Source organism: Petaurus breviceps, unplaced genomic scaffold (assembly GCF_028583685.1).
Source record: "Petaurus breviceps papuanus isolate PSGF00001 unplaced genomic scaffold, PetGlider_PUasm1.0 207, whole genome shotgun sequence".
Classification (NCBI taxonomy): domain Eukaryota; kingdom Metazoa; phylum Chordata; class Mammalia; order Diprotodontia; family Petauridae; genus Petaurus; species Petaurus breviceps.
The window spans coordinates 8,814,682-8,840,492 of NW_027185850.1; the positions used below are offsets into that span (position 1 = coordinate 8,814,682).

Below are 25,811 nucleotides of genomic sequence, written 5' to 3' on the forward strand. Positions count from 1 at the left end.
CACAGGCTGTGAATAAATTGTCAGAGCTATAAATACGTCTCTCTATTTGTGGAGTTCTTGGGGCTTCGAGCATTTTTCCGAATACCAACACTTGGCTGATTTTCTACTTCTGAGCGCGCAGTGTTTCTTTGACCTTCAACAAATGTCCTCTGGCCTGTCTACTCCTCAGCCCAGAGCAACCCCAGTGCATCACTGGGCATAAACAGGGAGTTGAAAGCTCCATAAAATAGATGATCCATAGCTCAAACTACATTAACTCACAAAATAACAAGCCACTCTAGCGTTGTAAATGTTCAGGCCCAGACATTCAAGACCATACAGCGTCACTTGGGGTCATAGGAAGAAAGCAGCCTAAGTACACAGGCTGCATTTGTTAAAGTGCCAGTGATATATTTGTTTTAAGTCCTTTGGCCTGGAGAAACCAGTTTGAAAGCAGTTCTGAGTGTGGCTCTTTAAGAGTCCCATCCATGCCCAGAGAGGTGGTTTGAGGTGCTGGAGATGTATTTACCACTTAGTGCCATGTATATTTAATGGCGTGGGCCTTACTTTAGTGCCTTACAAAGCCACTCATGGACTCCACTATTGAAGAGCTCGTGCCCAGCTTTCACAATCTTTTGTAAAGTGCACGCAGCCCCTGAAAGTTTCTAGCTGCAGCTCAATGACCCAGGGGCCTTAGCTGGTCATCATGAATCTGGCCTCAGCACTTTCTCCTGTTATGTGCCTAAAAGAGTTAGTAAAAATTGCCCAATTCATTTAACAAGCAACATGGAAGCCAGCACTGTCAGGGGAGACATCACCGTGACATTGACTCCCCAAAGCTAATACTCTCAGAGCTGGTGTTTGCTAGTCCATGACGAGGAGCATCTTCCCCTTAATGAAAAATTGGGGTGATGGTCCTCAGAGCCTAATGAAGAATGAGAGTCATCTCATTTCAAAAACCCTTTCCAGTAGGAACCCCTGTCTGTGGGAGAAAAAAAAATCAATCTAATCAAAGCAAGACTTTTAGAAACTCGAGTCAAGTCCCTCCCTCCAGTCCTGCACAAGCATGCCCCCAAGGTATTACAAAAATGGAGAGCTTTAATGTGATTTATCAACTCATTCATTTTATTTTTTTTCTGGGGGCAGTATAGTAGAGTGGAAAGATCACGGGACAACAGCATTGACCGCCAAGCGTTGTTGTGAGGGTTAGATGAGATAAAGCACAACAGAAATGCTAGTTATTTTTGTTATTGTTATTAATTATTTCTCAGCACTCCCCCCAGCAGAATGCAGGCTCTTTGAGGAAAGGGGCTTGTTCTTTTGGTGTCTGTATCAGTGTCTAGCACAGAGTCCATGCCTCCAATGGGACCTGCGATCTCATCCATTTGGCTCTTCCCTCCAGTGACCAGATGGCACCTCACATCCTTGTCCCCCCAGACGTTTGCCCCAGTAAGTCTGCTCACAGTCCTGGCGCATTCGCTTTTCTTCTGGCTTTGCAAGGGTACCAGGGAAGGACCTCTGGCCATCACCATGTGACTGGCCCATCTTCTCTTGGTATCACACAAAGGGCTCATTTTGGAGTTCACTGTCAGTTATGTGTCTGCTTGCACTCATGTATGCCTTTGCATTGCTCAGGGTGTGATATTATTGTTAAATATTTTGGAGATTTTTGCACCCAAGAAGCTTGATCCAGGATCCAAACATTACACAGTAGGCACTCAATATGTTTGGTAAATTGAACCGAATTAGGTACAGTCCCAAACTGTGCATTGATATCTTTACTGAAACATGTCACTCAAAGCCTATTTTTTTTTTTCCATGAAGAGGCTCTTTGTTATTCCAGATAAACAGCATAGACAGTTGCTAGAGCAAACAGAGACGTGTTTCTGAAGGCGAAGAATGCGAAAGTGTCATTTGCATCATCCCAGAGACATCGGCTCCCAATGTGTAAGCTTTGGTTATTCAGTTGTCCAATGTGGATGATCACAGTGAGTTTGTACCTTGGGATCATGAGGTCTTTCACCCGGGCTTTAACAACCTAGAAACAAACACACAAGGCAATCACGGAGCCCTAGCAAGGCTGCAAGTTCAGGTTCTTCCTGACATCGGGGAGTCAAGGTAACTTCAGCACCATTGCTGTAGGCAGGATGACAAATCGTAGAGATGTTAGCAATGCTCAGGCACCTGGCCGTATTGGCTGTAGAGGTTTCCAAACAACGTATATATGTGAATTCATGTGAGCCACCGAGGAGCCTTTTAAGGTAAGCACTCACTTCAGTGGCCCCCAAATCTGTGATTTTATCCCCATCTGAACACAGAACACAGCCCACTTTAATGTAGTAGACTGGTTTTGAGACCTGGGTCTGAAAAATTCATCACACCCAAGTTATAAGCAGAATGTATATAAAAGCTAATTTTCTGGAGAGGCCCTAGAAGCTGGGGTGGGGAGGAAGGGAGGTCAAGGAAGGCTTCATGGAGGAGATAATGTTTTTGTCCAGGCTCTGTAGGAAACTAAGCCTTCTTTCGTTTGTAGCCACAGTTAATTTTCTTAACAAAGCTAATTTTCTTCCCTCACTTGTGAAACTTTTTGCCACTAAAATATCATGAAATTTTATAATGAATTTATTGTAGAACCTGCCAGTATAACTAGTGGTAACCTTGTAATTTAATAATATCTAAGACGTTGTCTTTCTGAGACGTTGTTGGGAGCTCCCTGAGGGGAGGTGTGACTTCTTGTTAATCTGGATAACCCCAGATCCTAACCCATGGTACTGACCCCCCCCCCCCGCAGTGGTGCCAGTTGATTGGCTGATGATTGATGAATAACTATGAAATTCCTAAATATAAATATCATCTTCTTTGGAAAGTCATCCTAAATCACGTGTGTGGTTCCAAAAAGCCCATCACCTACCTCAGCTATTGTTTTAGTCATCTGTCTACACAATTCAGGTTCATATTTTTCTTCTTGTAGATAATTAGTTAGTACATCTTTCAAAATGTGATTGACAACATCCACGGGGAAGCATTTGCTAGGACCTGGAAGGAGAAGCATCATATTAATATCCGGAGCACACGTGTTTTCACCATTGCTCCCTCCCATACAGTCATCAGAAGGTGACTAACGTGTGACTAGCAGAGAGGACCTGGAGCTTTGGGGAAGACTCCCAAGAGGAGAAGGTTCCTTTGCTTCCCCAGACCCAAGCTTTTGACTTGGCAGTGTATTGAGGGCAGGGCAGGGCAGGAGGAAGACCTAGGGTGCTCCCACATTTAAGCAACCAACCATTGACAAAGTATCATGGCATGGAACCAGCTCGGGCCATGGCAGGCAGAGTGATGCCATGGAAGGTGGGCAGCCCTGCCTTAGGATGCACTGAATTTCTCTGAGGTTTAGCTTCCTCATCTGCTCAATGAACAGTGAACCAACTTGTCTGAAGTAAAAAAACAGTAAATAGCAGAGTCGATATTTGAACCCAGGCACTTCAACTCCAAATCTCATGCTCTTTTCCATTATACCAAGATTCCTTCAGCTCTCAAATCTAGGGACCTGTGAGATCTTTTTTTGGGGGGAGGGGAAAAGATAGGGCAAGTGGGGTTAAGCCCAAGGTCACATGGCTAGTTTTGTGTATGTGTGTGTGTGCGTGTGTTAAGTGTCTGAGGTCATATTTGAACTCAGGTCCTCCCTGACTCCAGGGCAGGTGCTTTATTTACTTGGCTACCTAGCCGCCCACTCTGTGATATCTTGATATAGGAGATCTGGACCTTGTCATTTGTAACACTGGACCTGATAGGCATATGAAATACCTGTTGTGTTTCACAAATGGTCTTCACCTTACTGGGAGATGAGACTATAATGAATGTAATGGGTCTTATGCAAGTCCTGTGAGGGGTGGGGGTGGGGAAAGAAGTAGCTGTCCTATCTGACATAGTGATATTGTTTAACAAACAAAAATTTTTTTTTTTTGGAGAGAACCTTGTGACCCACACTTTGGGGAGACCTGAGACATAAGCTACACCTTAGCTTAGTTTTAGAGATTTCCCTGAAGTTTTATTGTAGATTGAAGGGTTATCAACCCCTAACCCCCAGGCCCTTGTTGAGGTTCATGGGGCCTTGGGGGTACATCTAGAATGAGAGAGCTGGACAAGATAACTGAAGGAGCTCTCAACTTTTGGTCTGAGAACCTTTAAGAAATATTGTAACTGCATAAAATCAATATAATCGACTTCCTTTGTAATCCTATGTATTTTATATGCATTTTATTTTATACATTTAAATATGCTTAAATGTATTTTTTGTATTTCATACAGTTTAAAATGTACTAAATGTATGTAAAATATAAAATACATTTAACCTGTATGCAATAAAATACATTTTTTGAATTTAAATATGCAAAATAAAATGCATTTAAATACATTTATATTTTTTATGCCACTATTGACATACTTTTTTTTTGATGGCCTATACCCAATAAATATGACTTTGTTGGAAAAGAAAAAAAGTTTATTTATATATGTATCTTGTTTTGTACATTTAAAAACATTATTCAGAGAAGGCATTCTTAGGTTTCATCAGACTCTAATGTTCCATCCAGTCCTGAGTCTTGGCATTTAATAAATGCTCATTGACTGATCAGTTTTCTACTATGTGGCCACAAGTGTTCTTTTCCCGACTAGGAGCCTACAGACATAACAGAAATTCTTTAAGCAGAGAACTTATGTTTATGTGATGCCAACACAAATTGCTGGACAGCAAACAATTCCCTTTCATGATTAGTCTCAGTTTCCCCTTATACAACAAATACCCAGTCAGGCTGATTTTCTGTCCATCAAATGGGTCAGTTGTCTGTATACCATGTAGATGGAGCTTGAGTATGCGCCTCTCTCTAGCAGAAGCCAAGGAGCATGTGTAAAATGAAAACAGATGTGTGTTTAAGTGAAAATACAAGATCTAATTTGGCAACAAAAAGATGGCTGGTCAAACACAAAAAAAAGTCAACTCAGCAGAACTCGGCCCCCTTAAAAGAACTAATTCAGGAGAGCTTTCTTCTAAAAGGCTATGAAAAAAATCTAAACAAATGTCAACATTCCTAAATGTTTTATCTCATCTAGTTTAACTGTACAGATAGATTTCTCAAATGGAGAAGAGATGTCTTTGAATTAATTGTCTTCGATTTTTTTTTTTTTTAAGAGAATGAACTAAAAGAGACACATTCTAAAAGAGAAATGCGAGTTTCTTTCTGGCTGCTCTTGTAATTTATTAAATGGTTGACATCAAACCTCAATACAACCAACCTAACTTATTTCATAACCGAAATTAATTATCCAAAGCCCAAGTTTTGAGTTACTCCCTATGGATCATTAGCAGGATTTCTTCTCTTTCTCTGGGTATTCTTTTCCCTGGGGAGTAATGAAATTAGATTCCGCAACCTCTACAATTGGCTCCAAAAAATGGACACACTATATAGGATCATAGACTCAGAGGGAAAAAGTGATCATCTGTGGCCAATTTTCCAGGTATGGGGATCAGGGACTATCCTTGATGGAAAGGCCATTTTATAGTATCTCCCAGACCCACATCCTTTCCAGGGGCAGTTATCCCAGGTAACAGTAGCTCAGAATAAGAGTTCCCAAGTTAGGGATCCAAATAGGGAGGGGGAGGATGGTGAAGCGTACCTAGCTGATAGGTGTTTCCCATCTGAACTGCAGGGCGGGAAGCATCGTCATGGTGGCCAGGCTCATCGACATAAGACACGGTACTCATTGAACTAAAAACAACAATGCAAGAGTTTCTCTTATTAGCCTGACAGAGAAAAGCATCTCCAAAGGTGACACAAGTTCCACTTTTGCTAAGAAAGTTCTAAGCAAGAACAGCTTGCATTCTGTCTGACCTAGGACGTTCCCCACCAAAACTCAAGCATGACCTGCAATGACTCAATCCATCTGCCATGAAATGAGCGGGCCCACAAGGCCTTCTTTAGGCATCATTTCCCTCTATCAGAACATGAACTTCTTTAAAACAGGGACAATCTCAAAGTCTTTTTATAAGCCCAGTGCCCAGTGTGGTGTTCTGCCCGTGGGAAGTGCTTAATAAATGCTTTTCTGTTCCATCTGTAACAACACTCCATCATTTACTGTGAAAAAGATAACAGCAAAGAATGTCATCAGAAAAGTGTCTGATGGAAAAGCAGATGAGTGGGTCATGTGGTAAGAGTGAGAGATAACCACTGGACAATCCATGTGCTCCACTGATGTAGTTACATGTCAGGAGATTGCATATTGGGTGGACTCCCTGTATCGAATATGTGCAAAGGCTCAAATGAGAGTTGTCCAGAGTGGGCAGGCATGAGTGGCTTGTGATGGACATCGTTGGAGGGCACGTCCACACTGATGAGGCTCCATTGTATTATTTGAGTATTTTTTTTATTTTTTATCATTTACAAAGCAAATGAGTTAATAGATGCAAAGTGATTCTACAGAAGGCATTAAAGGTGCTTAAGGCAGAGATCATCAATAGTATTAGGACATATAATCGGAGGCACATAAGAGTCCAGAATCATCACTTGGATGGAGCACAAAGAGGAATTAAGTCCTTTGCAAAAACTCTTTGGTGCTGAAAGAAGAGTCGGGAACGCCCCTAATGAAAAGCCACAATTCAACCTCAATCAATAGACACCCAAGACCCTTCTCACCGAGAAAGGCCATTTGGTTGGGCCACTGAGGCAATTTGAGCACACCCAGGTGGTGACCTGGAAGGGGGGATCCAAGGATGAAGGCACTGAGTAGGTTTCCCAAGCCCCGCCCCAGTCCAGGTAAGCCTCAACGGACACTGCTTCATGACAGCCTCTGAATGGGCCCCACTGACTCTCCTCCACCTGTGAGGGAAGGTAGGGTGTCACTTCAAAGAGGCGTGAGAGAATAGAGTGGGGGTGCATGGGAAAAGGGCTTTTCAATTTTGGTGAAGTTTTTTAAATAGCAGATAGGGTGATTGTTCTTTGTTACACCCATGGGCATTTGTTCTTTGGGAATGCAAAAGACACATTTTCTCTTTATTTTTTAGTTTTGAATAAGCTGATTCTGAAGGAACTCTTTAAAAGTATCAGTCACACACACACAATCTAACATTATCTATATTTTACTGAATTTTGAGTTATTTCTTAAACATTTCCCAATGACATTTAAATTTGGTTCCGGTCACACCGAAGCCTCTATGCCGCACCATTAAAAAGTGCATATGACTAACGCAGGTTAAATAGAATGAAAATTAAAGTTTCAATAGGTATATTACTCCAAGAACAAGAATAAATAAATGATAGGATTAAATTTCAGAAATCATGATGATTCAAGCGGTGATATTAACATCAGTCAAAGGAGTTCTTTGCTTCAGCTTTTTCTTTTAAAAATATTTCACAAATTGATTTGAACTTGAAGAAATTAAGGTCAAATGAATGACTAGTGAATCTAGTCAACATTTTGTTGATGTATTAAATAAGCCTATGTTAAATAGCTTATTAGAGCCTGCCTAAGATCTGTGTACTGATCTTTTTTTTAAAAAAGATTTTATTTTCAATTCACAGAACAAAACATTTTCATAGCACAGTACGATAAAAAGGATGAATACATGTACATCCATAGCAATACACACAATTAATCCACTGACAATCAGCAAGGACGTGGTAAGTGCTTGTCAGGCACTGTGCTAGGCACCGAAGATACTAGGAAAAAAAGCAAAACACCCACCTTCAAGGGAGTTACAAGGACGCATCCTTCCCACAAGGACGTGTGCACATATAAACATGTGACATCAACGTAAATGACAATACAATGCACACACATATACACATGACACACGTGCATGTGTTCATATCTACACATTTCTAACATAATATACAGCACAATGCACATGTATTACATGCAAGTATGCCCACTCATAGATAACATTTAAATCCATATATACACATATATACACATGCCATATGTATTTCTATGCAGTATATATACCACAGCGGAAAGCAGACTGGATTTGGACAGGACCTGGATTCGAATCCTGCCCCTTCTCATTACTACTGGCATGATCTAATGTCCCTGGGCCTCAGTTTCTCTACCTGTAAAGTCACAGGGGTGGCTATGAGGTCACCTGCAGAGTCATCCGCACTATTCTCTGACGCACACGGATGGAATCGTGGGTCTGTTTAGTGCTGAAAGATTATTCTTTATGTTCATGATGTTTGGACCTCAAGGTAGATGTTTGTGTGTATGTAATAAACATTTATTTCTCGATGCACAACTGACAAAAATAGAATGTTGGTCATGGCTCCTTGGAGAGAATGCAGGTGGCAATGCGGTGTGGTGGAGATTTTGGGTCCCAAACCGAGCCCAGCCACTTAGTGCTTGTGTGTCTTTGGGCGAGCCGATTCATCTCTGTAAGCCTCAGTCTTCTCATCTGTGAAAAGGGGGGGCTGGCCCCAAGTGAGCTCCAAGATGTTTATCTTACTTATCACCCTGTAGGTTCGTTCACCTCCAGACTCTGCCGACTCTGACCGGAGGAACCTCGGGCAAGCCTCGCTACGCTCTCTGGGATTTAATTTCTTCATTTGTAAACTAAAGAGGTGAGACTTGGTCATGTCAAGGTTCCTTCCAGCTCTACACTGAGACCCCTGCCTCTGAGGCAGCTCATTCCGCTCGGGGACCCCTCTAATTGTTAAGAAGCCTCCCAGGGTCCCTCAGCTGTTGCTGCCATCCCCTCTAAGGCTACCTTCTCTTCTTCATGGATCGTGTACATACTGACTTGTCTGCATGTTTGAACCTCCACTGTTTTCTCTTTGCATCTCCAGATCTTTATCTGTTTTTAGTAGGGGCAACAAATTCATAAGACCTGTGTTTAAATCCTGCCTCAGATGCCTCCTAGCTGTGTGATCCTGGGCAAACTACTTACCCTTGTACTTCAGCTTTCTCATCTATAAAATGGGAATAATTAATATCCTACCCACTACCCAGGGTTGTTGTGGAGATCAAGTAATTTATGTAAAGTGCTTTGCCAGACTTAAAACATTGATATAGAAATGTTGGATCTCATCACACTGATGGAGTGTTGGGTAAAACAGGCAGGGTGCCTGACTGGGAGCCTTCTGCTCCACAAAGTGCCATTGACTGCCTCTTTCCAGATGGCAGCCTTGAAAACTTTGGGCAGCGGCTACAGCTAACAGGGAGATGCTGCCCCCCAGTGGACTCACATCCCAACTCCTCAGGGAAAGTGAGAGCTGGCCATCCGGGAAGAGCCAGGTTCTCTGCGGGCTTCATTCCTGGATAGGGTAAGAAGGGTTTGGATTTCTTTTTTCAAATCTGGGCAACAAGGAGCTTTCTGGTCTATTACTTACAATTCTGTGAGGAACACATCCATCCTTTCCTCTAAGCTCAGGGGAAGGCTCAAGCAATCCTTCCTGATTTCACCCCAAACACAAGTGCTTCCCTCCCCAAAATTTTGTATTTATTTTCTTTATACTCACTTTGCACTCTTAAGTTAGAATTTAAGATCTTTGCATTTGGGCATTATTTCTTTATTTATTTTTGCACCACTAGCACCCAGCTCAGAGCGTGGCACATTGTACGAGATTAACAAATGCCAAGTAATTGGTTGATTGATTAGGTGATTGATTTGAATTAGTCCAGAGCAATCAGTTCAAGGAAGGCCTTCTCAGGGAACTTTATTCTGGTTTTAGTGTCAAGGTGAACCCCAAGCCCTGGCCTCCTTTTATGCCCAATCTCTCACTGGAAACTGGATGGGGAGGAAGTGGGCCTTGCAAAAAATAATTTCAACAACACGTATGTGCCAAGAGGCAGCTTGAGTTTTGTGAGTAGAGCATTAGACCAGTGTCAGGAAGGTATGAGTTCAAATCTCACTTTTAACACTGTCTAGAGGGGTGATCCTGGGAAAACCACTTCATCCCTCAGTGCTCCTGGAAACTCTCAAAGACTCTGAGCTACAGCCAAGTTTCCATGCCAGGGAGTTCCCCACAATGAAGAAATCTCGGATCCAGGTAACAAATATGGAGAGCCTCCTTCCCAAGATTGAAATGAGGCTCAAAGGAGATAATGTGTGTCGAGTGCTTTGAAAATTAAAGGGTCATAGAAATATTTGTTGTCCTTATGTCATTGTTACAGCTCGCTCTCTCCACACAAGGCAGCTATGGGTCTCAGGAGGACTTTAGAAAACCTTAAGTAATAGACTTAACAGAATCCCAATAAAACTTGGTGTAAGTGCTTTTCTTCCTAACTTGATTCAAAGCCTTCTTGCGCTCTCCATCAACAAAGCGTTAAGAAGTGCCTGGCCATTCCCTCTGGGACTCACTTTCTTTTTCTCTGAGGGGTTAAGGTTGACAGCAAATATATATGGTCCAAGGCAGAACTGGAACCAGACTTTTCTGGATTTAAAGGGCAGTCTTCTATTTCTCATTCTCTGCTGCCTTTCAATGCAATATTAGTTATTCCAATATTAGTTATTAATTAGCTATTATGACTAACAGTAAGGCAGGTTGGGTTTGTACAGTAGAAACACACACACACACACACACAGAGGTAGTGACCAGGCCCAGGTGAATGGGAAGAGCCCTGAATGGAAGAGGTCTGTCATGGCACCTTGGTACAAATCTCACTTGGACATCACCCCCGAGAGTGATGAGACCATGATGCTAATTCCATGAAAGTCAGCTGATTCATCCCTAGACTTGACTGGCTCCTGAGGAATCTGCTTCCTCTGTCTTTCAGCTGTTGGGCAGGGTGTTGGCAGAGTGCAGAAGAGGGCAGCTCTGAGGAGCCACACTTCTTTTCACGAGTTCTGTGACCTTTTTAGACTATGCTTCTGGTCTGGGGCCAGCCTCGATTGACTGTCTATGTTTACAACCATTCACCTCTAGCCTAATCTTGTGGTAACCTCAGAGTTGGCAAACTCAGCAGGCATTCTCTGGCTGCCTGCAGATTCATCTTGGGTTACTCTAGGAAGGTAACTTAACCTTTATGTTTCAGATTCCATTCAAGACTATGACAATACCATGGACGGTTCCTGCAGTGTGGGATCTGAGACCCAATGTGGAGCAAAGCTTGAACTCTCATCTCTTGCTCCTCTAGAAGGGGTGAGGAGTGGGCTAGTCTGGTTAGCAGCAGCAGCAGCAGCAGCAGCAGCAGCAGCAAAAGCTAGCATTTATATAACCCTTTCATGATAGTGAATGTTATCTCCTTTGATCCTCGCAGCAACTCTGGGAGGCATGAAAACCTCAGTCCTTTGACTCTTGTCTTCTACTCTGTTCTCCCTATGTATACCACCTTCCACTTTTTAAATAACCAGATTGTAATAAAATGTACTTTGTGCCGAAAATGTACTAAACCTAAATGAATATTCCTTTGGTTCTAAAGGCACTTTGGGCTCTATGCTCTGGCACAGAAACTTCAGTTTCACAGAAATATCATTCACAGAAATTATCAGAAATTATCATTCACAGAAAATATTCACAGAAATATCAGTTACATCAATTGTATTGTTGCCAAGGACAGTAACTTGAATATAGGGCTGCTATTGGGCTGCAACAACCCTACGGGATACCCTGGGAGCTGCTTTCCTGGGTGATGCATTTTACCAGATTGTTTACTTATCTTTTTCTCGTAGGATCAGAAGGCAAATCATGCCCCTCTGCCCCAAATTGTAGGCATCTGAGCCTTTTGGTTACATGGATTTTGTGTAAAAGGATATTTAGTGCATTCCATTCCTAGTTAGGGACCTCCTATACAAGAGTATCAGACAAGAACACTGGGGCCTGCAGCTCCCCTGAGAACGCCCAGATTAGAATATGATTGGGGAATAGTTAACAAAATAAATAAAAGCACAATAGAACGTAGTAGATAATGCTATTGTATGGTTTTCTAAATCAATATATGGCCAGGGGAGGTGGGTAGGGAGGTATCTTTCTCAAATACATCACAGTCAAAGTGATTTTCCTAAAGCTCAGCTCTAACTTCATAAGCTCCTGTTACCTACTTTTGCTTTCTAGGATAAGATAAAAACTCAGTTTAGCATTTCACAGCCTAACTTCCCTAAAGATTTCTTTCCTATCAGTCTCAATCTTAATCCCATTATTAATACTTAGTTTGCTCTACCTAAGGAAGGAAATGTGATCAGCACTCTGACTTTGTTGACCTAATACTGGAAATGCAGCGGGTAGAGACCTGACTACTCACTCTTTGGCCCGGCTGTGGATGTCCTTCAGCTTGACATCGCGGCTGCTCACTGATGACATGCTGCCTCTTTTCTTCAGTAACCTAGAAGCCTTATCTTTGGTGGCCTCAGACATCTTGATCAGAGCCTACAGAAGGAAATGTCTAATACAGTAGGATAGAAATATGAGTTTTAGCCTTGGTGGTGTGGATAGTAATAACTGACATTCCTATAGTAGTTTAATACAATATCTCACTTGATTTTTGCAACAGCTCTGGGGGAGGGTCTTAGGAGAGAACCTGGTGCTACTATCACCATCACTTTACAGATGGGGAAACTGAGTCTGAGAGTGCCAGCGGTCACATAGCTAGCAAGTGTCTGAGGCCAGAGGGTAGTCAGTCCATCAACATCCACGTCATTTCTCTGCTCAATAGACATCAGTGGTTCCATAGTGCTTCTAGGTTAAAATAGAAACTGCTTGGTTTTTAAAGTACCTCACTCTGCCTCCAATCTTTCTAGTCTCCCTGTTCTCTAGGATCTAGCCAAATCTCTCTGTTCTTTACACACAACACTCTATCTCTCTTCTCTATGCCTTTGTCCTGGCTCTTTCCCCCACCCTGAATGCACTCCCTCCCCCTCAGCTCCTAGAGTCTTTTTCTCTTCTTTCAAGCTAAGCTTGAGCACTGTGTTGAAGCCCTTCCTGAGCCCCTCCCCAACAAATGTTGGTGTGTTCCCTCCTTCTATTGAACTATTCCATTTGTATTTATTCTGCACCTACTTACATAAATACTTCTTACCTCCCCTACTGGGATATGTTTCCTGTGGGTAGAGATTGTTTCATTCTTTGTACTTGTATCCCCAAGGCCTGGAACATAGTAGGCGCTTAATAAATGCTTGTTGACTGCTTGCTTTGTAGATCAGATGTACAAGTCACAGAATCTGAGAGTTGGAAATGACTTCAGAGGTCAAATCCAACTTTTATCTGAGCCAGAATCCGCCCCCCCCCCCCCCCACCCATTCTGTAACATCTTGGAAAAGTAGCCACCAGGTCTCTGTTGGAACCTTCTGACTCCTTCCCCAGAGGACTTCCAATGGAGGAAGCATGCACATAGTCATACTCACTTCAAACCTGGCTCTGACCTCCTGGACCCAGCCACCCCCTCTGCTCCCCCCGCCCTTTCCCTTTGGCTTTGTAGAGCTCTAATTTGCACGGTTTTCCCTATTCAGAATGTAAACTCCTGGAGGACAGGGATTGTCTTTTTGGTTTGTTTTTTTTGCTTGTATTTGCATTCCCAGAATTTGGTACGGTGCTTGGTTCACAGCAAGCACTTAGTTAGCTCTTGCTCTCCAAATGTCTCTATTTTGGAGGACAATTGGGGTGAAGTGATTTGCCCAAGGTCACATGGGTAGTTTTTGTGTTACGTATCTGAGGCTGAATTTGAACTCAGGTCCTCCTGACTGCAGGGCAGGTGCTCTATTCACAGCACCACCTAGTTCCCCCTCACATTATTTCTTAATGGAAGAATCAAGATTAGAACCCAGATCTTGGGACTCCAAGTTTTAGACTCTTTCCATTTTTCCTCGCAGAATGAGTGAAAAAAAGAGAAAAATTTGTTAGCTTACAATGTGCCAGGCACTGAGCAAATTTTACAAGTGAGATTTCCTCAAATGTTCTTCCTTTAAGGAAAGGTAGCCCAGAACAGTGGTCTAAAGGCCTGAGTTCAAGTTCTGACCAGATTATTTATTTGCTTGTGATCTTTGGCTATTTACCTGAACTTTTGACCATAAGCAGGGGAATCTCTCTGACACTCAGTTTCCTCACCTGTAAAATGGGGATAATACTTGTGTTAACTACCTCACAGATTTGTTTTAAGAAAAGTGCTTTGTTAACTATAAAACAATTTAACAAAGTGAGTGATTATTTAAAATACATGGGGGTTATTCTGGCTATATCAAATTCAAAAATATTTTTAAAGTTAAAAATCGAATTGGTACCTCTCAACTCCTCTCTACTATAAGATAAGGAGGAAAAGATGCTAAGTTTCTGTTCAGTAGTTTTGTAGCTAATTAGAATAGTGAACATTCATATAGTGCTTTACATTCATCTCTCTGTATCTCAGTTTCTTCATCTATAAAACGAGGGAGTTCGACTAAATGACCTCTCAGGTTCCCTCTAGCTATAAATCTTTGATCTCATGATTTTATCTGATCCTTATAACTATCCAGTGAAGTGGTTAGAACAAACATTAATATCCCATTTTAGAGTGTCTGAGTATCTGAGACAAAGAGAAGTTAATTGATTTACTCAAGGATACATAGCTAAGATGTAGCAAAGATAGAATTGGAACTCAAGCCTTCTGACTGGCTCTAGAACTCACTCAATTTCTGAATGGAAAAGTTTGTGACTTCTACCCTCTGAGGTCTCCATAAACCCCAATACATGCCCTGGAAGAGGGAAGAGTTAGACCCTGGTTGCTCTTCAATTTCCTCTTTTTGTTCTGTTTTTGGATCATCAGTGATGGTGGAGGGCTCTGCTTAAGAGGAAGGGCTTGCTTTACTTAGCCTGTTTGAAATTCCAGTGTCCAGACCTATAACTAAGGAAGGACCATTAAGTTCCTTTTCCAGAGGACTAGAGGATGCAAAGGTGTTTTTTTTTATGATTTTAAAAGATCATACTATTAAAAAATTTTGTTATATTATGTGTTGACAACACATTTTGCTTCTTCAACAGTGTAAAAACAATTGAATTTAGTACCTACTTAGCAAGAATAATAAGCTGAAATAGGAAACTCCCAGATGGCTGAAATTGTTAATAAGATCCCTGTATCAGCTGCTTTAGTAAATAATTCTGTCCCTCTCAACTGAACTTGTCTTTATTGTGTCTTGTATTATTTTCACATCATGAATTGCAAAAAATGGATCTGAGGCACTTGGGGGCTGTTTGCTTTGGGGAGCTAAAAGGGGTAGTGAATGGTTTCATGTGGGTTCATCCAGCCCAATTTCCGGTTCCTGCAGCCAGGTGTGCCTGTTAACTGAGGAATCCTAGAACACCTGGAGCATAGGTGCCCCCTGCTAGGGAAAGGAGAGGCCTGAGTCTCCCCCAGCTGGTTATGATTACTTCCATCTTTTGTAGCCTCATAGTAAACCACATTATATGCTATATATCTCATTAATAGTGCCAGATGAACTTTGAAGCATATTCTCATAGAATCTTAGAAATAGATGGGACCTCAATAGCTGTCTAGTTTAACTTGTATGAGAACAATAATTCCCATCACAGCATTATTGGTAAGTGGTCACTGCCTCTCCAGGAAGACCTCCAGTGAGTGGGGAGGCCATGATGTTCCAAGGTATTTTGGTCTTCTTTGGAGACTTCTAATAGTAGGGAAGCTTTTTCTGACATTAAGTTGAATTTTTTTCTGAAGTCTTTTCACTTTATTCTGCCTTCTGGGACCAAGCAGAAGAAATATCTTCCCTTCCCCACAGGAAAGTCCTTCAGGGACTTGAAGAGGATTATTATGAGAGTCCCACGTTTTCTCTTTTCCCATTGAAATATCTCCAATTCAATCAAATAATCTTTGTATCACATGATTTTGAGGTACTTCATGATCTAAGTTATCTTTTTCTGGAAACCCTCCATTTTATCAATGTCTCTTTCCCAAAATGTGGCACCCAGGATTGAACTGGTTCAATTGAAATTGAATATTTAGAGAGGGAAGGGAACTCAGAGATGACCAAATCTCACCTTCCCCTTTCCCCATTACCCTTGTACATAAGCAGCTGGGTGGTACAGTGAACAGAGTACTGGACCTGGAATTCAGGAAGATCTGGCTTCAGATGCTATGTGATCCTGGACAAGTCACTTAACCTCTGTCTGTTTCAATTTTCTCATCTATTAAGTGAAGATAATTATAGCACTGCCTGCCAGGGTGATTGTGAGAATCAAATTAAATATTTGTTCAGGTTTTGTAAATCTTAATGCCCTATGTAAATATTAGCTATTATTTTTATAGATGTGCAGAGTAAGACCCAGGGAAATCACATGACTTGTGGCACTCTGTCCACTAGATAGGGTTGTATTTAGCAACTTCCTCATTTGATATTTGAGGTGTCAATGTCACATAGGTCATAAGTGCCAGGTCTGGGATTCGAATTCGGATAATTCAGATAACATGTCCACTCTGCTCATGCCACTCACCTCAAAGTTCTACAGCTCTCTTGAAACTTAGTGGTCTTCCAGACCCCACCTACTTGGTGACACAAAGAGAAAATCATCCATCAATCACAGGTTCATAGAGTCAGATCCAGAAGGGAACTTTAGAGCTTGAGTTCAACTCCACCATTTTCACAGATGAGGAAATTCATTTTGTGAGGGAGGCAGCTGGGGAGGGGGCGGGGTGAAGCTCAGCCTGAAGTCAGGAAGACCTCAGTTCAAATTGACCCTCAGATGCTCTGTGTGACCCTGGGCAAGTCACCTCTGTCAGCCTCAGTTTCCTCAATTGTAAGAGAGGGCTAATAACTTACCTTTCAGGGTTCTTGTGAGGATTAAATGACATAACATTTCTAACGTGCTATGTGAATGCTGTGGATAGAGGGCTGAGTGTGGAATCAAGTCTGGCCTCAGACACTTACTAGCTGTGTGACCCTGGGAAAGTCACTTCACCCTGTTTGCCTCAGTGTTCTCATCTGTATAAAGCACTGGAGAAGGAAATGGCAAACCACTCCAGTATCTTTGTCAAGAAAACCCCAAAAGAGTCAGGAAGAGGTTGGGGACTAAGGAAAAAGACTGAAGGACAACAAATGAATGCTAGTTATTGTTAAGGGGAGTTTCTAGGGTTCTCAACCCCAAGCCTGAGGGTGGGAGCTGCCCACCTCTGCCAGGGTCAGGCTAGATTCCAGGGGTGCTTGGCAGGGGACCAGCTCCATCCAGCTCCGCTTCTCTGCTTCCTGCTAGGGCAGACTGGAAGTGAAAGCCTCCACTGAGGCAGGCTGAGGGCAGAGGGGCTGGGGTCAGTGCTCTTCGTTTTTGAAGGTGGGGAGCATGAGGGGGTCAGAGCTGGGGTGGGGAGGGAGGGATGGATCTAAGGATCTAAGGGCCAGAGGTGCTCCTCTCTACCTCAGCCGAGACCCCAATGCTGCTTTTACAGCCTTACCCCCTTTCTTCTTCCCCCTCTGCTTTGCAATGCTATGCTTTCCCAACCTGCAGCCGGTTCCCCCCTCAGCACCCATAATTGAGTTGGGAAAAATAGGCTTACTCACTCTCTGCCAGGCAAGGCACGTAATACATTCCATTCAACGCACTTGCTCCCAGTGCAACGCCAGACCCTAAATGTCAAGGGTGCGGAGTTCTGCCGGGCAGGGCAGGGAAATGCTCCAGCTTGGGCACCCCAGCCGGCCGCCTAGCTGGTGGTCAGGCGCTTCGGGCTCCCCAGATCCTCCCGAGGAGGGAACAGCAAGAGCAGAGCCTCGCTGCTGTCCAGCGTCTCCAGGGCTACACGTCCAAACAAGGGGGCCATAGCCCGCCTCCAGACACGCCCACTAGTCAGGTGGTCCTTCCTGGGAGCCGGCCCCGGCCCCCGACCCCCCACCCCGACGCACCGCCTCTTCGGGTCCTGGAGCACCCTGGGCACAGTCCAGGAACAGGCACGGTCAATGCCCTCTGTCTGGGGAGGGCTGCTCGGAAAGCTCTCCCCCAGCAGCCCCCTCCCCGCCCAAATAGTGGGATGTCCAGGGATAAACAGAACCGAGGGCAACGCCACCAGACCCCTCAAATGTTCAAGGATTTGGAGTCAGCTGGCCTGGATTCTACCTGTGGACCTTGGGAAAGCGACCAGACCTCTGTGGGTTTCTTTCTCTAATCATTAACATACTTGAGCCAGTCAACCTACGTTTAAGTGCTAAGGAAGGCAAAAGACAGTCCCTACTCCCAAGAAGTTCCTAGTCTAAGGGGGAAGTCATACACTGCAACTACACTCCCACAAGATCTAGGCAGGATAAATGGGATTTTTCTAGAGAGACAGCCCCAAGATCAAGCACGACCTCTGGCAGAAGGCGGAACTTTAGCTGAAGCTCAAAGGAAGGAGGGGAAGCCAGGAGGAGGGAGAGAGGTTCAGGCATGGGGAAAACATTGGGATATTGGTGGATGGAATGTGAGGTCAAGGACCCCCAAGGAGGCCAGTGTAAGGAATAAGAAGACTGAAAAAATGGGAAGAGGCCCAGTGATAAATGACTTTAAAACCAGACAGAGGATTTTCTATTTGATCCTGGAGGTATTAAAGACCACTGGAATTTATTGAATAAGATGTAGACAGAGTTGTCCTTTAGGAAGATTACTTTGACAGCTGAGAGGAGCATAGACTGGAAAGGGAGAGACCTTAGGCTGGGAAATCCACCAGCAGTTATTGTCCAATAGTCCAGGGGCCACGTGATAAGGCCCTGCACCAGGGTGGCGGAAGGTCAGAGAGAAGTGGGCTCATAGAAGCAGGGTTAGATTTTATACTCTTGGGTTCAGAGGTCACTGCAGACAACCACAGCCATGCTGCTAAAAGATGCTTGCTCCTTGGAAGGAAAGCTATGGCAAATCTGGACAGCCTACTAAAAAGCAGAGACAGCACCTTGCCAACAAAGGTCCTTATATCAAAGCTATGGTTTTTCTAGTAGCAATGTATGGCTATGAGAGCTGGGCTATGAAGGCTGAGTGGTGCAGAATCGATGCTTTCGAACTGTGAGGCTGGAGAAGACCAATGAAAGTCCATTAGACAACAAGGAGTTCAAATCAGTCAGTGCTTAAATTAATTCAGACTATTCATTGGAGATCAAAGACTGAAGCTAAAGCTTAAATACTCTGGCCTCATAACAAGAAGACAGGGCTCATTGGAAAAGATCTTGATGTTGGAAAAATTAAAAGCAAAAGGATAAGGGGCAACTTATATGGATAGAAGGGTGCTCTGGTCCCTGAGGTCATGAAGGGTCAGACATGACTGAACAATAACAAGACACAAAGGTGGAACCTACAGGACATGGTGGCCATTTGGTTATGGTTGTATGGTACCTCCGTTAGCGTCTATGCGACCCGTGTACTTACTTCGCATCTGTTACAAATGCCCATGTATGTGCTTGTCTCTCCTGTAGAATGCAAACTCCCTGAGGGCAGGGTCTATTTTACACTGTGGCTGGCACAACATGGGTGCTTGATGAAAGCTTGCTGGAGATTGGCTGATACAGCCAAGCATCCTTATAGAGTAACGCGAGGAAGAGTGAAGGTCTCAGGCTTGCATCCCGAAGCTATGGCTTTGTTTGCTATGGCAGCCCAGACTCCTTCTCCTGCATTTGTAAGATGCTGGGGGTGGCAGACAAGGGCTGCCTGGATGGGAAGAATGCCCAGTTCAGAGCTGGAAGACCCAGACTTGGACGCTACTTTTGCTATTTACTAGCTGCATGAATGTGCATGGGTTATTCCATTTCTCTAGACCTCCTGGACCCTGGGCCTCTAAGAAGTCCCTTCAAGCTCTAAGACTATGGTCCTATGATCTATGAACAAGCAGATCAAATTCCAAAATTTCATTTGTGAATTGGACTGAAATAGCACATCTTTCTATTTAATCTACCACCCATTTTATGGATGAGGAAACTGGAATTAAGTGAATTTCCGAGGATCAGTCGGCTAGTAAGTGTCTGAGGTTGAATTTGAAATCAGGTCTTCATGACTCCAGGCCTGGCACACTATCCACTGTGCCATCCAACTGTCTCCACTGAGTAGGATCTTGGGCAAATCATGCAATCTCTGTGTCCCAAAGTTTCCTCATTTATACATAGTGGGGATAATACTGGAAAGTTCTATCCTCTCAGGAACTCTCCCCACTCACCACCCCAGGCTTGTTCAATGGGTTGTGTTCCCAAACTCCCTCAGCTATGGGTAAAATCAGGGGATTGGGTTGGATTGGATGATTAGCATTCAATCTATGACCTTTACACATATCTGTGTATATCTATATGGGACCTTACTACACCTCAGAAGCACCTTTCATGGGTGCTTCAGACTCAATGTATCCCAAATGAAGTCCCCTCAATTTCCATCTGATTTCACCATTTCTATTTGCAGCATCACAATTCCTCCCCAACCATGGGGGGCTATCTCTGACCCTACTCTCCCTCATCTCATATCAAACCACTTGCCAAGCCTTCTTGAGTCCCTTATGCAAACATTTCTCCCATATGCTGGTTTCCCAAGCCCAGTAATCTATTTTTTTTTTGCTTTTTTTTTGGAGGGCAATTGGGGTTAAGTGACTTGCCCAAAGTCACATGGCTAGTAAAGTGTGTCAAGTGTCTGTGGCCGGATTTCAGTTCAGGTCCTCCTGACTCCAGGGCTGGTGCTCCATTCACTGCGATACCTAGCTTCCCTCAAGTAAGCTATTAATAGCCTGTGCTACAACTGTCAGTCTCATTAGCAGCATTTCCTGCACCCCACTTTTAGACAAGTTAATTAATTTTTCTGGACTTTAGTTTCCTCATGGGCAAAATGAGAAAGCTGCAGTTTTGTCCTGTGAAATTCTTTTCACCTTGAAATCTCATCCTATGGAATGGAAAGAGGGCAGGACTATCCACTCTTTCCCTTCATTGTAATGACCAGGTGATGCTCCCAAAGGAAGATGACAAAATGGGGCATTTTCTTGCCTTTGTTATGGTGTTTGGGGCAGAGTGTCCCTTGCCCAGCACCATCGTGCTGCTGACCATTGTCTCTATCATTCCCAGCAGTCTACTTGTCCGTTCATCCTATTATTATTCTGTTAACATAAAAATGCATCAGCAAAGTTTCTCTTGATGATGATGATAAAACACTCCACAGCCCAAAGACACTGTTCTCATAGTTTTCATTTATTTTCCAGAAAAAAATCACATTTAAATTAGAACTTATTCAGACAGTTCCTCTTGCTCTTCGGTACAGAATGATTCCACTTTGCTCTGAAATGGAAACCCTCCCCACAGTAATCTGTCAGGGGCAAGAATTGCATAATTGATATTTTGTGACATGAGTCAAAGGGGGGTGGGTGGGAACATGAAGGAAAACATTTATAAAAATCCATTATTTACCAAAAAAAGTGATAGCCACAGATTGGTATCCTAATCTATAAGGCAAGTAATATTAAAATATGTTGGTTCATGATTATCTTCAACAACTCAACACAACACCTTCATCTCACCACGGTCCAGCACTGTCAGATGCTGTAGCCAGTTAGATGCCGAAGGTTGTCCAGTGCTGCAGACAACACACCATGTTGCCTGTCCACACGGACTTTTCTCTGAGAACACTGGCTACACAGTAAAGCTTTCATTACAGACTGAGCAGTTCACAGGGTATCATAGAATAAATTGCACACGGAGGCAAAAAGGCCAGGCATTTAACTTAAACTTTAAAAATATACTTGTGTGTATTTTCATCCACAATTCTTATAAACATTTTATACACAAAGTATTTTATAAAATGATAGAGCTACTTGATACAGGATCAGAGAGGGAGAAATCCAACCCATTTCTGTTCCAAGGGGGTAGGGGACAGAACAACAGAAGAATCCTGTCCCCCAGATCAGAAAGCGCCCTAGACTCCCAAGTTGCCAGTGGGTCCTCATTTCCCACTTCACTCAAAGTACATGGCATTCATTAGACAGCAGTTTCCCCTGGAAACACCATAGTTGAATTTCATTACTTTTAAGGAAAGAAACATTTTTGCTGATTCCTTTCTTGTGAAATGAGAAATAAAACTTTTTTAAAATGGCATATATATATGCATATACTGGGGGTCCACGCTAAACCTGACCATCTGATTTCTATTTTCTGTGCAAAGTGAAAACAAGATTAATAATAATACCAACAACAACAACAAATCTCTTCCATAGAAACACAAGAACAGACCTCAAACACCATACAAAGCAGCGGGTCCTGTGGTAAAACAGCTTGAAGTACTATCACAGACAAAATTCACAGAATCCCAGAATTTTCAGAGTCAGCAGGGACCTCAGGGGTCATCTGGTCCAACTCATACCTGAATAAGAAACCCCTTGACAGAATCTCCAATGAGTGACCATGCAGTCTTTGCCTGAAGACCTCCATGGAGGAGGAACCATCTACCTCATCGAGCAGCTCACTTCACTTTTTGGGCAGTTCCAGTGGTTAGAAAGTTTATCTCTTCATGGTGCCTAAATCTGCCTTTTTGTACCCCCCTTCCATTTGTCCTCATTCTGCCCTCAAGAGAACAAAGCTAACCCTGCTCCCACTTTCAAGTACTTGAAGACAGTTTTTGCCGAGCTTGACACTGTTAGGGAGGAAATATTCAGCAGTTGTATTTCCATCTTCATAATAGAATCACTCCCCCTCCTCATCCCCCCTACCCCCATCCAACTTCAATCATGTCAGGATTAAAATACTGACTAGGAAAACCATCTCCAGCCTACATGAGAATCCAATTATCATTCTGGCAATTTACAAGGAAAGGAAGGAATCTGATTTTGGACTTGGGACAGTACTGTGGATTGGCCCCAGTAATTTGTTGGGTTCCTGAAAGGAGTTTATAATGATAATGCATTGGGAATTAATTTAGGCAACAAAATAAATGAAAAATTGCTATTGATGTGCATATAAGAATGAAAGAGATGAGATGAAATTCAGATTTGTGTCCTCCCTGTGCTGAAATAAAACATTTAGATAGATGTGTTTATTCTGTAACAAATTACAAACCCTGAATGAGAGGGCAGTTTGAACTGTTTGTAGAAATGCCAAGTGGTTCAGTTTTGCTCTAATTGAAAGCATATGCATTGTCTAGGTAAACTTGAGCAGACCATGGAGTTTAGAGATGGAAAAGGGACTATAGATCTTTTGGTCAACTCCTTCATTTTACCAAGAAGGAAACTGAGGCACAGGGAGGTGAGCTCATGCAGGAAGAAAGGGAGGTAGCCTGGTGTGGTGTAGGTTTGCATCCCAGCACTATCAATGATAAGCTGTGTGACCTTGAGTAAAGTCACTTTACTCGTCTGAGCCTCAGTGTCCTGAATTGTAAAATGGGGGTGATGATACTCACACTCCCTACCTCATGATGTTATTGTGAAGAAAGAGTACCCTAAGGAAGTATAGAAATACTAGCTTTCATTATTCTCAGGTAGCAATCTAGACCTAACTCACAGCTCCTTTTACAACAACCCCAAACTCTGTTGATTTCCCTGTAAAACACTTGGGAAGCCCAAACATCATGAATAGTCCCAGGAAATGCTCAGAGGATGCTGATTTTACTATTCTGCTACTCTCTGATTTACCTTTTCCTAAACTTCTGTTTTCCTACAGTACTGAGAAAGGTGGTTACAGTCATTACTTCCCAATCATGAGTCCGTAAATTCATGGTTTACTTCACACAAACCTGGGGACTGATGGTTATCGGCATGAATGAGCTCTAAGCTGTAAAAACCTCAAAGCACTTTCTAGGGAAAGATCCCAGGATATTTTTCCAAAGGCAGAACTTCAACTAGGTACTTTTATAGAATTCTACAATTGGGGGAAACTAATATTTTTTTTTTAGAGGGAAGCTGGTATAGTATAATCAGAAAGATGGATTTGAGTCTTACAACTGACCCATATTTGCTGTGTTATCCTGGGTAAGACAGCCCACCTTTGGGTGCTTCACACAACTCTCTAACTATCTAAGGTCTGGTCATGTTACATTGCTCAAGAAGCTTCAGTGACTCCCTCTTGCCTCTGGGATAATGGAATATGGCCCCAGATGACTCCTTTGTATGGCATTTAGCATTCTTCCTCATTGCCTCAGTCTTCCTTTCCAGACTGATTTTACATTACTATCCCTCACACTCTTTACATTTCTACCAGTTCAGCTTCCTTGATGTCCCCACTGCTAAATACCTTTTCCCCTGGGACTCCATGCATGCACAGGATCTCCTTCATTCCCGGAATGTGCTCCATCCTCATTTCTTACTCCTTCCAAGATCAGCACAAGTGCTGACTCTGTACTTGGGTTTTTTTTTGACACCCCTGGTTATCAGGGATTAATCTCCTAACTCCCCTCTACCTCATACCTTTTTTTGTATTTACTTATCTTCATGTGAGTCCCTTGAGAGCAGGGACTCTCCAAACACAGGGATTTGCCTTTCATTGTCCCTCAGCACATACCTGGCACATAGTAGGTGCTTTTGACTTTTATTGTTCAGTCACGCTTGACTTGTCATGATCCTGTTTGGCAATGATACTGGAATGGTTTGCCATTTCCTTCTCTAGCTCATTTTACAGATGAGGAAACTGATGCAAAGAGGGGTAAGTGATGTGAACAGGGTCATACATCTGGGAAGTATCTGAGGCTAGATTTGAAACTAGGTCTTCTGACTCCAGAGCCATTGTTCTATCCATTGTATCACACAGGTGCCTATTGAGTGACTGACTCATGGTCTTGCCCCTCTTATTATAATAAAAGGTTAACGCCTTGAGGATAGAGCCTCTAATATTTTTCATCCTTGCATTCTCAGTACCTAGCAGAGTCACACACTCTCTTGGTGCTTAATAAATGCTTTTTGGGTGAATGAATGAATGAATCTCAATTTCCCCACAGGATCATCTAAATAGAAGGGCAGAATCTCAAGGGCCACATTCCATTCATGGATGCTTTCTCCTGTTACTATTTGCTAAGTAGGTGACAAGGTGACAAGGTAAACAAGCAGAGAAAGGAAGCGTAGTGTAAAGCCTTAAGAGAGAGTTGCATGTATTGTGGAGGGAAAAAGAAAAATTCCCATTTGGTTGCCAGTGACTAATCAAGCAAAGACACCTAATAAGCATCCACAGAATTTCAGAAGCTTGCTTTTGGATGAATATATTCATTCTGATTTCCAAATAATTCCAATCTAACTTATTTTAAAGGAAATAGCCCATGCATTTTTGTTCATTTCTGAATCATTCTTACAGGTGTCCATTCACCTGAAAAACCAGGAGTTCTTCACCTTTTTTTTCGTGTCCTGGACCCCTCTTGGCAGTCTGGTGAAGCCTAGGGACCCTTGCTCTGAATAATACTCATAAATATACAAAGCAAAAATATTTAGGACTAAAAAGAAATCAATTATATTAAAATACCGTTATCAAATATATGAAAAAAACCCTGTTCACAACCCTTGGTTAAGAATCCCTGACAAACTAACTCATTTGAGCTTTTCTTGCTTATTTCTGCCCTGGAAATTATAGAGCAAAACAAGCAATAGAATGTAACCCTTTGAGCACAGGGACGGGTTGTTTTTTGTCTTTGCATCTCTCCTCTCCCCTTCCACACAGTAAGTGGTACATAGTGGTGATTAATAAATGCTTATTGAGTGAGTGCCTGAATGAATTAAGTACAGCTGGTCAGCATGGAATTCTGCTTTGAGGACAGACAAGATGTCAAGTCTTTGGGAAAGTGGAAACGTTTCCATCTCCTTAAATGGTCACTTCTTCATTAACAACCTGTATGCTTTACTATTGCTAAGACAGATTGCCTTTAAGTGTTTAGATTCAGTTGGGCAGAATGCTGAAATGGAAGTGGGGATTGAGACTCTCATTGCAGCCCATTCAAACTTGGGAATGTCCCCCTCCCAGCTGTCACTTCTGAAGTCTGTAA

At 42.8% G+C, this 25,811-nt stretch overlaps 2 protein-coding genes across 2 annotated transcripts in view; both read right to left on the bottom strand.

Moving 5' to 3' along the window:
• Positions 1–25,811, bottom strand: part of LOC138164885 (mesoderm induction early response protein 1) — a 485,607-nt gene that overhangs the window by 147,386 nt on the left and 312,410 nt on the right. The window lies entirely within an intron of this gene.
• LOC138164783 (dynein light chain Tctex-type 5-B-like) lies at positions 1,814–12,315 on the bottom strand. Its single transcript, XM_069092735.1, has 4 exons — positions 12,202–12,315; positions 5,650–5,741; positions 2,891–3,015; positions 1,814–2,017 (listed from the first exon to the last, which is right to left on the bottom strand). The coding sequence occupies exons 1-4, from the start codon at positions 12,312–12,314 to the stop codon at positions 1,814–1,816; spliced, it is 534 nt and encodes a 177-aa protein (XP_068948836.1). The 5' UTR covers position 12,315.